Genomic DNA, 18,241 nt, shown 5'->3' on the forward strand with positions numbered 1-18,241 from the left:
TGCCAAAGGGTGGGGCTATAACATCACTGTAGAAGAATTATAGATTACAGAAACATCCTGTGCCCCCTGCCAGAGAAATGGGCCACAGTCTTCGCACTATCGATGTGGGAAAAGCGCAGCCACAAATAGTGGCCCAGTGCACACTCAGGCAGTGTGTTGGCACCCAGTTTAACTGTGCGTGCTATGATTCTCCATCTGTGTTGGCTCATATTCATTCATCTGCAGCTGATGATGCCCTAGTACTGTCAATGCTGGTTCCAATGCCTTGTTGAGTTGAAATCCCGTGTCTCTATTGATAAGGTCATTGTTATTGTTGTTGTGGTCTTCAGTCCAGAGACTGGTTTGATGCAGCTCTCCATGCTACTCTATCCTGTGCAAGCTTCTTCATCTCTGAGTAATTACTGCAACCTACATCCTTCTGAATCTGCTTAGTGTATTCATCTCTTGGTCTCCCTCTACAATTTTTATCCTACACACTTGCCTCCAATACTAAATTGATAATCCCTTGATGCATCAGAACGTGTCCTACCAACAGATCCCTTTTTCTAGTCGAGTTGTGCCACAAATTCCTCTTCTCCCCAATTCTATTCAGTATCTCCTCATTAGTTATGTGATCTACCCATCTAGTCTTCAGCATTCATCTGCAGCACCACATTTCAAAAGCTTCTATTCTCTTTTTGTCTAAACTATTTATCATCCATGTTTAACTTCCATACAAGGCTACATTCCACACAAATACTTTCAGAAGTGACTTCCTGACACTTAAATCTATATTCAATAATAACAAATTTCTCATCTTCAGAAACTCTTTCCTTGCCATAGCCAGTCTATATGTTATATCCTCTCTACTTTCACCATAATCAGGTATTTTGTCCTCCAAATAGCAAAACTCATCTACTACTTTAAGTGCCTCATTTCCTAATCTAATTCCCTCAGCATCACCTGATTTAATTTGACTACATTCCATTATCCTTGTTCATGTTCATCTTATATCCTCCTTTCAAGGCACTGACCATTCTGTTCAACCGATCTTCCAGGTCCTTTGCTGTCTCTGACAGAATTACAATGTCATTGGCAAACCTCGAAGTTTTTATTTCTTCTCCATGGATTTTAATTCCTACTCCAAATGTTTCTTTTTTTTTTACTCAATATACAGATTAAATAACATCGGAGGTAGGCTACAACCCTGTCTCACTCCCTTCTCAACCACTGCTTCCATTTCTTGCCCCTCGACTCTTATAACTGCCATCTGGTTTCTGTACAAATTGTAAACAGCCTTTTGCTCCCTGCATTTTACTCCTGCCACTTTCAGAATTTGAAAGACAGTATTCCAGTCAACATTGTCAAAATCTTTCTTCAAGTCTACAAATGCTAGAAACATAGGTTTGCCTTTCCTTAATCTTTCTTATACGATAAGTCGTAGGGTCAGTGTTGTCTCGTGTGTTTCAACATTTCTATGAAATCCAAAGTGATCTTCCCCAAGGTCAGCTTCTACCGGTTTTTCCATTCATCTGTAAAGAATTCGTGTTAGTATTTTACAGCCAAGAGTTTTGTCAGTGCTGGATCTCCCAAGGCTACTAGTAATTCTAATGGAATGTTGTCCTCTCCCGAGGCCTTGTTTCGACTTAGGTCTTTCAGTGCTCTGTCAAACTCTTCAAGCATTATCGATCTCATTTTTGAGATGTTTGTATTCTTTTTTGCCTGCTTCATTTACTGCATTTTTTATATTTTCTCCTTTCATCAATTAAATTCAATATCTCTTCTGTTACACAAGGATTTCTACTAGCCCACATCTTTTTACCTACTTGATCCTCTGCTGCCTTCACTATTTCATCTCTACAAGCTACCAATTCTTCTTGTACTGTATTTCTTTGCCATCATTCTCTAATGCCTGAAATCCTCTACAACCTCCGATTCTTTCAGTTTATCCAGGACCAATCTCCTCAAATTCCCGCCTTTTGGCAGTTTCTTCAGTTTTAATCTACAGTTCATAACCAATAGATTGTGGTCCCAGTCCACATCTGCCCCTGGGAATTTCTTCACAATTTAAAACATGGTTACTAAATCTCTGTCTTACCATTATATAATCTATCTGAAACCATCCAGTGTCTGCAGGCCTCTTCCATGTATACAACCTTCTTTCATGATTCTTAAACCAAGCATTAGCTATGATTAAGTTATGCTCTGTGCAAAATTCTACCAGGTGGTTTCCTCTTTCATTCCGTACCTCCATTCCATATTCACCTATTATTTTTCCTTCTCTTCCTTTTCCTACTATCAAATTCCAGTCCCCCATGACTATTCATCTTCTTTAACTATCTGTAAAATTTCTTTTGTCTCGTCATACATTTCTTCAATATCTTCATCTTCTGAGGAGCTAGTTAGCATATAAACTTGTCCTACTGTGGTAGGCATGGGCTTCGTGTCTATCTTTGCTACAATAATGTGCTCACTACGCTGTTCATAGCAGCTTACCTGCACTCCTAATTTTTTTTATTAATTATTAAATCTACTCCTGCATTACCCCTATTTGATTTTGTATTCATAACCCTGTATTCACCTGGCCAGAAGTATTGTTCATCCTGCCACCGAATTTCACTAATTCCCGCTATATATAGCTTTAACATATCCATTTCCTTTTCTAAATTCTCTAACCTACCTGCCCATTTAAGGGATCGGGCATTCCATTTTCCGATCTGTAGAACGCCAGTTTTCTTTCTCCTGATAACAACGTCCTCCTAAGTAGTCCTCACCCGGAGATCCAAATGGGGGACTATTTTACCTCCTGAATATTTTACTCAAGAGGACGCAATCATCATTTAACCATACAGTAAAGCTGCAAGACCTCGGGAAAAATTACAGCTGTAGTTTCCCCTTGCTTTCAGCCATTCACAGTACCAGCACAGCAAGGTTGTTTTGGTTAATGTTACAAGGCCAGAGCAGTCAATCATCCAGATTGTTGCCTCTGCAACTACTGAAAAGACTGTCGCCCCTCTTCAGGAATCAAACATTTGTCTGGCCTCTCAACACATATCCCTCCCCTGTGGTTGCACCTACGGTACGGCTATCTTCATTGCTGAGGCATGCAAGCTACCCCACCAATGGCAAGATCCACGGTTCATGGGAGGAGGGATCAGGTCATTACTTATAGATATTTTGACGGCTTCTTTAATGCTGGAGACTCAGTATGTGGAAGTGGACAAAATGATTTTTGACTTCCCATAATTCATGCTGTATCCCTTGTCAAGACAGTGTTCAGCCACATCAGACTTTTCCGGCTGATCCAGTCTGGTCTATGTTCACTGCATCTATCCTTAACAGTATGACATGTCTGGCCAATGTATGATTTCCCATTCTTGCATGGGATTTTATATATCCCTGGTCCCCTTAGACTTAGGATGTCTTTAACAGATCCCATCATAGTTTGCACTCACACTGGAGGGCAGAAAACACATTTTATTTGATGTTTTTTGAACAGCCAGCCAAACTTAATGAATATGCCACCAACCTATGGTAGAAAAACCACCCTCATGGAGTTCTCCATTTCTTCTGGCTGTTCTTGAGCTTTGTTTAAATGCATTATGGATCTATTTATCAGAGAACCTGTTTTGTACAAACACAAAGCGAAGGTGGATAAGCTCTGCTGATAAGCTCCCTGGATCTCAGGTAATTCTAGCTCTATGAATGACATCACTGTGCTGAGATGGATGATGGCAGCTCACTTGTAGATATAGGTCAGTGTGAGTCAGTTTACGAAACCATCTTCTTTTCTGGCGACCAAGACATCTAGGAATGGGAGATCTCCATTTCTCTGCACTTCCATGGTGAAGAAAATGTTGGGATGGAGCAAGTTCTGGTGTACCAGAAATGCAGGAAGCATTGCTGCTCTGTATGGCCAAACTACAAAAGTGTCATCCACATATCTCCAGAAACATTCAGGTTTCAACATCACTGACTGAAGTGCTTTTTTCTCAAAGTCTTCCATAAAAGATTAGCTACTATGGGAGACAAAAGGGTACCCATAGCAACACTGTTAGTGTGCTCAAAATATTGTTCCTTAAATAAAAAGTAAGTTGAAGTAAGCACATGTTTGAAGTAGACGTAAGCTGTCCTCCTCCAACGTAGTTCCTGTAAGTTACAATGAATCCACCAAAGGTACTCGTGTGAACAAAGAGAGCACATTGAAACTCACTAATGTGTCAGCTGGTTTGAGACACAAATTCTTCAGGCATTGTATAAAATCTTCTGAGTTTTGTATGTGATGTTCACATTTTCCTACCAGTGGGCTCAGAAGAGAAGCCAGATGTTTTGCCAGGTAATATGTTAAGGTTCCAATATTGCTCACAATGAGGCAAATATGAACCCTTTTCTTATGGATCGTAGGCAGCCCATAAAGTTGCGGTGAAGCTGGCACTTGTACTCAAACTATTTTTGAGATGTTCAAAAAACTGGATCAATTTTAGGAGCGTTGATGTCTTCCATTGTGCTGCATCAGTCAGACCCTTCTGGAGATGATGATATGCTGAGTCCTGCAGTAAATCCAGTAAATAACAGTAGTGTTTCTGTGGTACTGAGTCAAACTCATTTTGGAAATCAAGAAATACCTCTTCTACCTTACTGCCTTCATCCAAAGCTTTCAGTATCCCATGTGAGAAAAGTGCGAGTCGGGTTTCATATGATCAGTGTTTTCAGAATCCATGCTGGTTGGCATTATTATGTTGGAGCTCAGGGTAAGTTCTAAGACTCTGTAAATAATTGATGTCAAAGATATTGGATAGTAGTTTTGTGGATCACTTCTACAACCCTTCTTGCAGAAGGTTGTGAACTTCACTTTTTTTCCAAGAACTTTGTTTGAGGGATCTATGATAGATTATAGTAAGAAGAGGGGCTAACTCAGCCACAAATTCAGTACAGAATCTGGTAGGAATTCCATTGGGCCCTGGAGTTTTGTTTAATTTTAACAATTTCAGCTGTTTCTCAACACCACTGATAATAAGACTTATTTCATTCATATTTTCAGCAATACGAGGATTAAATTGGGGCAATTATCCTGGGTTTTTCTTTGTAAATGAACATTTGAAAATTGAGTTAACCATTTCAACTTTTGCTTTACTACTCAGTTTCAGTCCCTCTCTCATTTGCTAGGGACTAGACACTAACTTTGGTGCCCCTAACCGCTTTTACATATGACCAGAATTTCTTTGGGTTCTGTGACAGATCGCTTGACAATATGCTGCTATGGTAATCATTGGAGGCATCACGCATTGTCCTCTAGACAGCCAAATGCATTTCATTCAGCATCTGTCTCAATATAGCACTACACTTCATTTTACACCTTTTATTCAGTAATCTCTGTTTCTTTAGAAGTTTCTTTACACTTACTGTATACCATGAAGATTTCTTTCCATTATGAACTGTTCTACTGCGTACGTATCTATTCAGTGCATGGTCAACTATTCTTTCCTTTTCATGTTCCTGCCCTGTGCTGAAAGTTTCAAGTTCCACATTAAGATATGGCACTACTGACTTTTTTATCTAGTTTACTGAACATATATATATTCCACTTGTTTTAGATGTCCTTTGCAATTTGGTAATCATTGTTGCTATGACCGCATTGTGGTCGCTGATAGCAGTGTAGATGTGGATGTCCTCAAAGACGTCAGGTCTATTTGTTGCCATCAGATTCAATGTATTTTCATCATGAGTGGAGTTCCTAACTATCTGTTCCAGGTAGTTTTCCAATACGGCACTGTAATGTTTCACAGGATGTCTTATATAAAACTAATTTCCCCAATTAATTGTTGCATGATTGAAGTACCCACTGATGATTACAGTGTGATCGGGGAACTTACATATAAGTGAACTGAGGTTTCCTCTAAAGTTTTTGATTACATCAGGAGAAGAGTAAGGTGGGTGACAGAAAGATTCAGTTATCACCCCACCCTTGGTAGTGAGTCTTGCCCAAATGATCCCACATGCAGCTTCTATTTCTTGTTTACTGTGACAAATACACCACCTCCATTTCCATCTCTTATGACAAATACTGGGATGGTTCCTTTGAAAATTATACAGCTGATGTCCTTCTTCATTCTTCAACAGTTTGTGACTGTGCTATTGTCTCTAATGATCCTGTCACTGATGTGTCATTAAAACTTCATTTTCCATCTTTCCATTTTCAAAATTAAAGTTACTGGACTCATTATAACATTAGATCTCCACAGTTCATACTGTTGCAACAGCCTTATGTATTGTATTTGAACAAAGTATCAAAATTTCAATAAAACATTTTATTACATCATGAAATTCATCTATTTACTTTAACACTACACGAAACAAATATACATGAGTCTGCTACAATTGTTGAATCAGCAAATGGAGGAAGGCTAACAGATGTAAATCTGAGGAAAAACGAACACTACATAGCGAGATTTATCAACACTCTAAACAGAATCTCCATTAGTAGGAAAAGAGAAGATGAGAAATAAGAAAGCTGTACAGACAGGACAAGGAGAATTTTCTCTAAAGTCTTTATCACTCGAGGTAACAGCTCAGCTTAATGTATCTGTAAGCACTAAGAAGCTGCTCCTTTTCTTGTGAAATATGAAGGAGATGTTTTTCTGTCTTACACAACATCAACATGCAATTTTTACAATAATATTTAACATCAATGGAAATACCTGGATGGAAAAATACAAAAAATAAGGGAAAGGCAACCACTTACCTACAGAGTACTGGTACATGACACACAGAAACAGTAAACACTAGCTTTTTGAGTTTTTTTGCTTTTTCTAAAGAGTACACATTCACACACACAACCACACAGACACCCAAATTCAAATGCCTGCGAATGTATGTACTCTTACTACAAAAAGAGCAAGAGCTCAAAAGCAGGTGTTATCTGTTTTTTATCATATTTTTCTGTATACCACACACCAGTCTTCTACAGGTAAGTGGTTGTCTTTCCCTCATTCCACAGTAATAGTTTCAATTTACTGATTTTGTCTTCCATTTTCCTTTGTTCCTTTCTCTGAGAAGTTGACATTTTATAGTATATAAAAGCTATAGAGATACGTTATCTCAAATGATACTACACTTGTTATACAAATGATAGTAATATGAAACAAAAAATGAGTAAAATATGTAAATCTTAGTGTTACCATGAATATTTGTGACAAAAGAGTGTAATCTAATTGGACTAGAATGGAGACCTCACATTCTTATGTGGTGCACTACTATGCTCTGCATGTCTTTAATGGATGATGTGAATTAGCTGAGAAACTATACCAATACCTGTCTTTGTGAGCACAGAAAAATATTTAAAAGACTTTCAGGCTGGCTCTCATTATGTAAGAGAAAACAGTACTATGCTACAGTGCTACACTTTATCCCAAAAAAACTGTATATATCTGTCGCAAGCATGCCTCCAATTGGAGAAAATGTGCATAACCCTTTTTCTTTGAGAATTAACATTGTAGTCTTTACTGTTAAACAAGCCTTGGTGTAGATAACAATTGTTTTTTAAGAACTGAGAAAGCAGCATTTTTCTTTGAAAGTAATAGCTATAACAGCTACTCTTATAATTTTATCAATTTCTAAACTGTGTCAATGCAAACAGAATATAGTAGTTTGATGATAGTCAATTATCAATGTAAGCCACAAAATTAGTTTTTTGAGGCCTATTAACATATACCAAAACTTGTTCCACATCCATGACAGTATGCTTTCACGAGATGATCCATGGAATATAAGGAACGAATGAAGAATTTTTTCTGATGACCTCAAATAACTGAAAAATCATCCATGTTCACAATATAAAATGTTTCCCGTAAGAATAAACACTAAAAATTTACATGTCATAATATGTATACATCTTTCATTGGTGTGTGTGTGTGTGTGTGTGTGTGTGTGTGTGTGTGTGTGAGTGTGAGTGTGAGTGTGTGTGTGTGTGTGTGTGTGTGTGTGTGAGAGAGAGAGAGAGAGAGAGAGAGAGAGAGAGAGAGAGAGAGAGAGAGAGTAAATGTACTGAATCTGGAAATTTCTCATCATTAATGTTACTGGCATTAGAGAACCTTAAAAGGGTCCTAAATATATGCTTACCTTACATCATTTTAAGTTTAAAGAAGAAGCAAATAAGTGCATACAAATGTATTTCTCCCCCTTATGAGTACTATCAGTGAAAATGATTATCTTGTTACTTTATTAACCATCATATCAAAAATTCTAAATAATTAACACAGCCATGCATAGTGCATATTATGAGTCAGGCTGTCTTTGCACACAAATGAATAAAATTTCATTAATAAACATGCAGTTCTTTAAAACGCATTCCCATCACACTTACATTTATCATCAGCTCTCTTTCTTCTACAGATAATGATAATGATGACACAAACGATGATCACCATTAATATAGCACCAACAATGACTGCAATGATGACAATGATATGGTCACTTTCAAACCTTCCCCACCATGTCACAGCATGTCCTGTAACAAATATTTCCACAAAAGTATTAGAGAATAATATTATTATAAATTTAAACATGTGAACAAGTAATAAAATACTGTAAAATATTAGGATGTAACTGTAATAGTTGTTCATCAACACACAACATATCCTTCCCCATATGACATTGGATGTGCTTACAGACACATTGAAAATATTTTATGTCCTCAATATTTCTTGTTAAGTTGCAGTACTATACAGGGGACAAAAATGGTTCAAATGGCTCTGAGCACTATGGGACTCAACTGCTGTGGTCATAAGTCCCCTAGAACTTAGAACTACTTAAACCTAACTAACCTAAGGACATCACACACATCCATACCCGAGGCAGGATTCGAACCTGCGACTGTAGCGGCCGTGCGGTTCCAGACTGTAGCGCCTTTAACCGCCCGGCCACTCCGGCCGGCTATACAGGGGACACAACTGCCTATTTTCTTTAAATGTAATTAAAGGAATAACTTATGCAATTGACTGCTTGCTCATTTTGCAGTCACCTGCTCTTTGTTAAACTACATCTGAATGATGACAATGATATGGTCACTTTCAAACCTTCCCCACCATGTCACAGCATGGAGAACAAAATGCACTAAAGTCACATCAGGCCTGGCCGGAGCTGACAGCACCAAAAAAAGAAGAAAGAAGTAGAAGGGGGCAAGGGAGAGACAGGACATTCCACCTGGATACTGACTTTCCTACATGCCTGCCTGGAGTTCAGCACTACTTCTGCTATGGAATTGAATTTTTTTTTTTACCATAGCCTCACTGACTTTTTTTAAATGACATGATGTTCATCATCAACCATATTATTTATTATAATATCCATGATTGCAATATTGGCCTTAAAGTTTTTTTAAGTGCTGAACACAGAGCAGTTGCTGACATTAATGAAACAAGTAAAAATAATGTGAACCTCTATGGCTCATTTCAGCAGTCACTACATACATAATCATTACAAGTTGTTTTTGACCAGTACAGTGTATGTTGTTGACATGTGCAGAAACCATGAATCTAGTTTCATCCATCTGGTACATACTGATGGTGTATGTGATGAGAACTGACATGACCTATAATGGCTCACGTATTTTTTTATTCTTTTATGAATGTTGGTATCTGTTGTGTTTTAAGCATTGTAACCACTTCAAAATGTCTTAAGATCGAAACAGCAATCATGGAATGTGTAACAAATAGTACAAACAATGGTGAACACAATGTCTTTTTAAAAACTGTCTCTTCTAATCAAATGAATAGTGGTCTATTTTCATATATATTTCTCTATTCCATTCTGAATCCATCATCATTTATCTTCATAGTAACATGTATTTGGTTTATAATCTAAGCAATCATTGCTTAGAAGTTTAGCTTGTTAACACAATTCAATGAGGTCTCTAACATATTAAAAATTTATGGGAATTGTGAATTTTCTTTTCAAACATTTTAATTCTATCTCATCTGTTTTGAAATTTGGATTTTTAGAAATTTGGCTCTGACCAGCAATCTTGTGAAAAATACTTTTCTTCAGATTTATCTGTATTTGTTTTCAAATTACAGCTTCCTGTAGATGGCTGAACCACTCTCACCACACGATAAGTTCTAAAAGAATGGGACAAATTGATCCCAAGAACCAAATGAGAACTGGTAAGCCTAAAACTGGTTAAGGCCTCAAAAATGACATTCTGAGAATAATAATTGAATAAGGGATGACCCATGTAGCCACACGTTAATGCGGCCATTTCTGAGATAGGGAAGTATGCTGGCCCAGGATCAAATTCGTCCAGTGTATTAATGATGGTGGGTCAGTGTGCTGGCCAGCCAGAATGTTGTTTCTAGGTGGCTTCCCACATTCCACAAGGTGAATACCAGGCTAGTTCCCATGTTTTGCCTCAGAAAAATGCTACGCAAACAATTAGAACACTTTCCCACACTTCCACATGCAACATACTCTATGCACAGACAAGCTGGCTAAAGTGCTTTTTTCCTGAGGCTGAAGGGAGAATGATAATCTTAGCTGTTTGGACTCCTCAGCATCAGCCTCAATTGAATGAGGTACAACATCTGGCCACTGACAGTGTGTCATTAGCAATGGTTTGTGAGAAATTCTTTTCCTCAATTCACACGGACTTACTGGAATAACTTTCCTCACAATTAAGAAACATGGAGAAGATTTCTCTCATTGCAATATCACTGAAGATAGAAGTCACATTACTGCTGGCAGCAAAACTACACCCTCATTGTGAAATATTTCCTCAATTACTTAGCTAACATGAACAGTCTATGGGATAAACACTTAAAATAACAAAATGAGAGCTCTGTCCAAATATTTTCTAACTGAATGGGATAAATGCTTTATGTTATACAGCAAGGCATACAGACTTACAGTTTAACCTTACATCAAATGAACTTATTGACCCAAGGATGGCATTACAATATTATCTTCTGTACTTTCTGATAAATGTCACTTATCATAAATAAGAAGAAACAAATTATAGGTCTACATAAAATACAAGGTTGGAACTTTAGTAGTTGATACTATTTCTTTACAAATTACACAAAATAGATACATGTTTCAAAGTTTCACTGTCTTTCAAAATAAAAATAGCATTATGTATAGCCCATTGTCAGTGATGCAGAAGGTATAGGATACACTCAGCAGTGTCATTTGTGCTGATAGTTTGAGTGTAGCTCTTTATTTCCTGATGAAGCTCCATAACAGTTTTGAAGTTTAGGAATCAGACTGAAATCACAGGGCTTAAATTCGGGGATTGTAGTGGGTGATACAACACTTCCCAGCTCCTCTGATCGAACAATTCAGTCACAACTTGTGCCATATGCATCTGAGCATTCTCCTGGTAAATAATGGGTGGGTCCAGCAAAAAGTGTCACTACTTCTTTCTCTAAGCTGTACATTTTTCAAACACAGCTTAGACTCAAGCTCTAGTGACTTCAACATGATTACTAAATTGAAGGAAGCACTTCATGATATTCGCTTCAGAACTATTATAGAGATTTGCCAGGCAACAGACTGTTCCACTCAAATTACCAACACAACTGATGCTGCTAAGGATATCTCATGACTTCCACATCACTGGCAATGGCTTATAATACACTGTCGGTGACTACTCTGAAGGACAGTAAAACTTTGAAATATGTGTCTGTTTGATATAAGTTGTAAGCAAGTAGTTGCCATTATTAAAATAAAACATACTTGTAACCTCAAAGTCAGCATTCTAATTACATGAATATGAAATATGAAGCATCTGGAACTGTGAAAACTTAATGAATGGACAGTACATAGGGCATAAGTCTGCAAAGATATTGTAACTTCAAGTTTTATCTAAAATTGTTTGCTCAGTTTAGTAGATTTTTAGCTCAGTGACAGATATACTTTTGGAAGTTTACGTTGGTGACAGAATTAAGCACTGCAACCTTATCTTTATGAATGCAAACTAACAGTGAACTTACTTGGCAAGGATTTTGATTAATGTACTAAAAACTTAACAACATTGCTTTGCTTTTTTTTGTTAGGTTTTATTTATATACTTTGCTTGGGAAAACAAATTTAATGAATTTACTGTGTTTCTTTGTGATTTGGGTGCCCACTCAGTACATTTTGATTTTGTTTTGGTTACAAATAAAAATGTCTTTTCGAATACACCAGAATGGTTAAAAGAATGAGGACTAAGTGGTCTCAAGAATCCAATGAAGATCCTGAGGTGAGACTTGCTGCAGCTTGCGAACATCAGGATTTAACTCATTCTTTGGAAACTCCTTCTGAAAGTGAGGCGTGATGTAGCTCTGATTGAGAGTGTTGTATGTTATCTCACTCCTCAGAACCATTTACTTGCTTAAGCTTGAAATTACTTATCTCCAAAGTAACACCATATAAGTGGAAGTTTTGATGGGAAATGGTACAGGCAAGCAAGTTTTTATATCCTGAATCCCCGTTATTCCTAACAATTTACCATTTTGCTTTGAATGTGTACAATCCCAGGTGGGTGTATGTTATGACATGCACAAGACCACACACTGTGTGTTACAAGTGTGGAACTTAGTGTCAGCTGCTTTCCACATGGATTTTTTCCCATGTTAGTGAACCAAACAAGCTCTCCATTCACATCCTCAATCATACTACTACAAACATTTTACACAAAGAAGTTTTGTAGGTAAAAAATAAATTATAGGTGTACGAAGTCTTGGGCATGGTTATAAATAAATAGTTGGGCAATGCCAGGTTTCTCATCTAGTCCTGAATAAAAAGGTGAAACAGTTTCATGCTTCCAAAATTATGGGTTTCTAATTCTCAAGAAGGAGAGAAGATGGTACTGAAGAAAATGTGTTATTCAAAGTTTCTACCCCTGCTTTGCCAAACCAACCAAGTATCAAGTTAAACATTACATTATACATTTTCTCAAAAATAAAAGTTCATCTGGTTTTGATCGTATTTCCAATAGAGTACTAAAGATTTCTTCCCATGTAATAGGCCTGGTCTTATCTGAAATATGTAATGCATCACTAACATAAGGCATTTTTCCAGAGAGACTGAAATGTACCCTTGTTAAACCCTCATTTTTCAAAATTTCTGAGGTGGTCATATATTCCAGAAAGTATAATATCCTCAGCAAATCACAGTTTGAGTTTCAGAAGCATTGCTCTACTGAGAATACCATTTACATGTTCACTCACCAGATTTTACAAGCATTAAATAATAAAACAGCATCAGCTGATATTTTCTGTGACCCATATAAGAAATTAGACTGTGTGAATCACAGTATTCACCTAGATAAACTGAAGTTTTTCTGCGATTGATGGTATAGCCAACCAACGGATAATATCAAATATAACTCAAAGAATGCAGAAAGTTGTACTTAGTAATACAGCCAATGTAGCACAGGGACATAATTCTGATTGGGGAGAAATCACATATGGGGTTTCCCAATGCTCAATCTTAGGTCCACTATTGTTCCTCTTATATGTAAACGATCTTCTGTCTAACATACAACAAGCACAATTAGTTCTTTTTGCCGATGACACTAGTACTGTAATCATTCCAATCATACACACAGAAACAGAAGAAATGGGGAACAGAGTTTTCAAAAGTATCATCGACTGGTTCTTTACGAATAGTCTCACCATCAGTTTTAAAAAGACACAACATATTCAGTTTTGCACTTTAGGTGTACTACATCAATGATAAGTGTAAATCATGGTGAGGAAATAGGAAATAGCATGGCAACTTCAAAATTCATAGGTGCCCATAGTGACAAGAATGTTTGAACTCCTCAAACAACTTACTTCAGCCACATTTGCATTTAGAATCATTTCAAATCCTGAGGAGAGACAAATCAGAAGTTGATATATTTTGCATATTTTCATTCAATAATGTCATATGGAATAATGTTCTGGGGCAACTCGTCTTTAAGAAAGTCCTCATTGCGCAAAAATGTGCTGTAAGAATAATACCGTATGTGGTGCTCATCATGATCATCTTGTAGACATCTGTTTAAGAAGTTGGGCATTCTGATTACTGTTTCACAGTATATCTAATCTCTCATAAAGTTTGTTGTAAATAATCAGCTACAGTTCAAAGGAACAAGAACATAATTACAATATCAGAAGGAAAAACTCATTACTGCACATTAAGGTTGCCTTTGACACAAAAATGGATCCACAATGCTGTAATAAAATTTTTTGATCACTTATCCAGTAATATAAAATGCCTGTTACTTTTCAATGTGAGTATGAGTCATTCAATTATCATTACAATCCATCGTGCAAAATGATCCATAAAACATGTAACAAACTAACAACTAACAGCAACCAAGTGGTCTGTCACTGTGGACCTAGTGCAATCTCTCATGATAATGGTCAAATTTCTACCTCACTTTATCTGGTTGTCATGTTGTGTGAAATTCTGTTTTTAGTCATGTGTCCAAAAGAATAATCCACTTGAGAAAATCATAAAATTATGGGACAGAATTGCTGGTCGGTACTTACCTTTAGGAGGAAAAGTTTTAGTACTGCCAATAACGGAAATATAAAACATAAAAGCACACAAAAATGTCCTAACTTTCAGAACTATTAGTTCCTTCCCCATGGAACAAAGAGGGATAGGTGGATACAGGTTAAGAAGGACTAGTTCTGAAAGCTAGGATCGTTCTGTGTAATTTTCTCTTTTATGTGTGTTTATTAGCAATAAAAATTTGCCCCGTGAAGGTATGTACAGGCCAGCATCAGAATTCATCAAGAGCTAACATTATTCATTATACAGAAGGGTGTTAAGTGCAAATAATCCATATGTGAACACACTACAGAAAATTCCTTAAATAACTTAAGCATTTATACTCAATTTCTGATACATGTAGAATTTGAGAAATCCATTTTTATTGAGACATTATATTGTTCACTATGGGATAAGCTACAGTATTAACAATTTCAAATTTATTCAGTGTTCCAAAAAAGGATATTATCCTTTACCATATGAAGCTCATAAAATTAAAATACCATGTAAAATAGCACACTGGTACCTTGCATGCATTCAAACATGTAGGTACAACTCACCAATAAATCACTCAAAGAAAAGAAAAATGTAAATACATGTTCAAGAAAGGATTTAAATGTTGTCTAACATGGTTGAAAAGTTAAATGATACTAACCATCTGAAATGACTGTAAGAAAGGCCAAATCAACAGTGGACATCCAAAATACACTGTGCAACGGAATAAAGGAATCTTTTTTTTTTTTTTTTTTTTTTTTTTTTTTTTTTTTTTTTTTTTTTTTTTTTTGAAACACTGTAATTTCCATACAGTGCAATTGAAATTTGGCTCAACCTTTCTCTGTAATTGTGCAAAAGCATGGTGCCCTCCGATGTCACCCTCATAAAGTTTGTTGTAAATAATCAGCTACAGTTCAAAGGAACAAGAACATAATTACAATATCAGAAGGAAAAATGACTACATTTTCAACAGATGAGTGTAAGGTACAGATTCTGTCTGAACAGGCCAAGGAAGGTCCAATGGCACTGCTCGACCGCCATGTCATCCTCAGCCAACAGGTGCCTCTGGATACAGATATGGATGGGCATGTGGTCAGCACACTGCTCTTCCAGCCATTGTCAGTTTTCATGACTGGAGTAGCTACTTCTGAATCAAGTAGCTTCTCAGTTAGCCTCACAAGGGCTGAGTGCACCCAGCTTGCCAACAGCACTGGCAGGCTTGGACCATTACCCAGACAAGTGCTGGGCAAGCCCAACAATGCTTAACTTTGGTGATCTGACAGGAACCGGTGTTACCACTATGGCATAGCTGTTGGCGTAAGGTACCTTTACAAGGTACAATTTATTCCATTACCAATTTCAATATGCAACCCATTTTCAAGTGATTTTGTGATATTATGATGTATTATTATGAGTAATAGAACACATTTCATAACCACTTAAACTGAAAATAATCATCATACCAATAAAAATCTTTGCACAATAAGAAAGATAAAGGCATCTCTCTTTTAGCTAGAGCACCTGTAGTATAATGTAGACTAAAATGAGGTCTGTTGTATATCTGTTGTTACTCATGACATTTTAGAGTGACCAGAAAAAGAAATTTGGTAGATTCCTTTTCTTTTTCTTTCAAATTGCATCCTAATGTTCTGATACTGTAATGTGAGATATGACAAAGAATTCAAGTATGGAGCTTTATACAGTAAAGAAAATCAATATCATGACCTGTGAAAAATAAGCTGTACTTTCTTCTAGGGATTGAGTGTATGGGTGAATTTCCATTTTTTAGTTGCTTTACACATTTTTATATTTATTTTGGTTTCCTTATCATTATTATCCTAATTTTCCTTCCTACTTGTTCTTCCTTTTTATAGTGTGTGTATTGTGTATGGAACTGGGGATCTAGAAACAATGGAGAGGCTTCATCCCACCACAGCCCTCAGTGGTTCACAACCCCACAACAGGCCACAGAAGTCCATCCACTGCCCCACACCAAACCCAGGGTTATTGTGTGGTTTGGCGTCTGGTGGACCCCCCACGGGAATGTCTCATACCAGACGAGTGTAACCCCAAATGTTTGTGTGGTAGAGAAATTATGGTGTACATGTACGTGGAGACAATGTTTGCGGAGAAATTGCCGCCATAGTATAACTGAGACGGAATAAGGGGAACCAGCCCACATTTGCCGAGGCAGATAGAAAAATGCCTTAAAAACCATCCACAGGCTGGCCAGCACACCGGACCTCAACACAAATCTGCCAGGCAGATTTGTGCTGGGGACTAGCATGCCTTCCCACTCGGGAAGCAGTGCATTAGACCACACAGCTAGCCGGGCGGGCTCATTTTTATGATACTTCTCCTCCTCTTCCCAAACAAGGCTTTGCTATTCCCCTATTTTCTCTTCTTAGAGTCATTTCTGTTTCTCCCCTTGACCCATACATCCAGAATCCCCATCTGGCCATCGAGATTTAAGCATTTGTGGTCTCTTTATGTCACTTAAGCCAAATGCCAGGATGGTTCCTTTGAATAGGACACAGCCAAATACCTGCCCCCAGCCTTCCTCAATATAAGCTTGTTTTGTCTCTAATGATCTTGTTACTGATGGGACATTAAACTCTGATCTTCCTCCCTGACCCATCATTCACCCCACCCAACACATCAGATAGTAATTAACTGTGTTGCTCCATTATTCCAATTTCCCCATTTTAGACCACTGTTGAAACAAGTGACTTCTGACATTAAAAGCGTGCATTTGTTTGTGCTGATTGTTGGAAGCACTGAAGAAGAACACAGATTCAATAACTAAGATAACATCTCCACTACTCCCATCCATCGTAATAGTGAGTGATGCTTTATCATCACACTAACTGTTTATTCTCCATTTTGATGTTCCAAACTGCCTTTTTACCACTCAGCAAACAAATATTCAAAGGCTGACACTTATAATATGTAGCTCTCTCATACTGTTATTTAGCCTTCCTAATTTACTTTGACTTATGCAGGTGACAAATGATGGCTCTCTGGATACATGAGACAGTACAAAGATTAAACTTGTACCGAGATTAAATTTCAACTTAATTTTTTTTAGAATTTTGACTACATATTCATAAAAAACCCTTGGAATTCAAGAGACTACTTCTTCAAAACTATAGCCTAAAGAAATTAATCTGGGGACAAACCAAGGAGGGAGATGTAATAATGACTGTAATAAAAGTTAGCAAGTTAGCTAGCTAGGCAAATTGTTGGAAATGGATGAGAGCAGTAATGTGTAGGCATTCAAGAGATACTGAAAGACTTAGGCAGTGATCCAGTGGGAAGTGGATAGCTGGTAACAGAAAATGCAGGAGTAGCAAAGATGCATAGCAGCAGGCTGTAGCGCATTGAGAGCATTTATATTGCAGCAGATGTCAAATGACTGATGATTAGGATTGTAATGAATACAAAATATTTTTAACATATCAACAAAAAATGAAAATACAATAGTTTGGAATTCACAAACAGTACTTCTTCAAAACTAAAGTCCTGAAAATACAAAATTTTGTTTTCTATATCTTTTATTTTCTGAACAGCCTAATTTTGCTCCCCATTTCAACCATGTATAATGCACTTAGCTTTCTGCTCTTATCAAGTCTTGCACAATGTTTTATCTGTAATTTCTGCCTAGCTTATTACCATATTTTGTGCCTTTAGGCTCTCAGGTTTTAAAATCTCATCCAACGCAGTCCCCACAATCAGTCCTTCTTTCTCA

At 37.1% G+C, this 18,241-nt stretch overlaps 1 protein-coding gene across 11 annotated transcripts in view; it reads right to left on the minus strand.

Moving 5' to 3' along the window:
- Positions 1-18,241, minus strand: part of LOC126088583 (titin) — a 1,213,778-nt gene that overhangs the window by 95,856 nt on the left and 1,099,681 nt on the right. For all 11 annotated transcript variants that reach the window (XR_007519972.1, XR_007519973.1, XR_007519977.1 and 8 more), the window contains exon 14: positions 8,342-8,485. Coding sequence is in view for 5 of the 11 variants with exons in the window: in XM_049906783.1 (XP_049762740.1) it covers positions 8,342-8,485 (144 nt within the window). In the remaining 6 variants the exon portion in view is untranslated. The remainder of the gene's footprint in view (positions 1-8,341; positions 8,486-18,241) is intronic.

Source organism: Schistocerca cancellata, chromosome 6, assembly GCF_023864275.1.
Source record: "Schistocerca cancellata isolate TAMUIC-IGC-003103 chromosome 6, iqSchCanc2.1, whole genome shotgun sequence".
Lineage (NCBI taxonomy): Eukaryota > Metazoa > Arthropoda > Insecta > Orthoptera > Acrididae > Schistocerca > Schistocerca cancellata.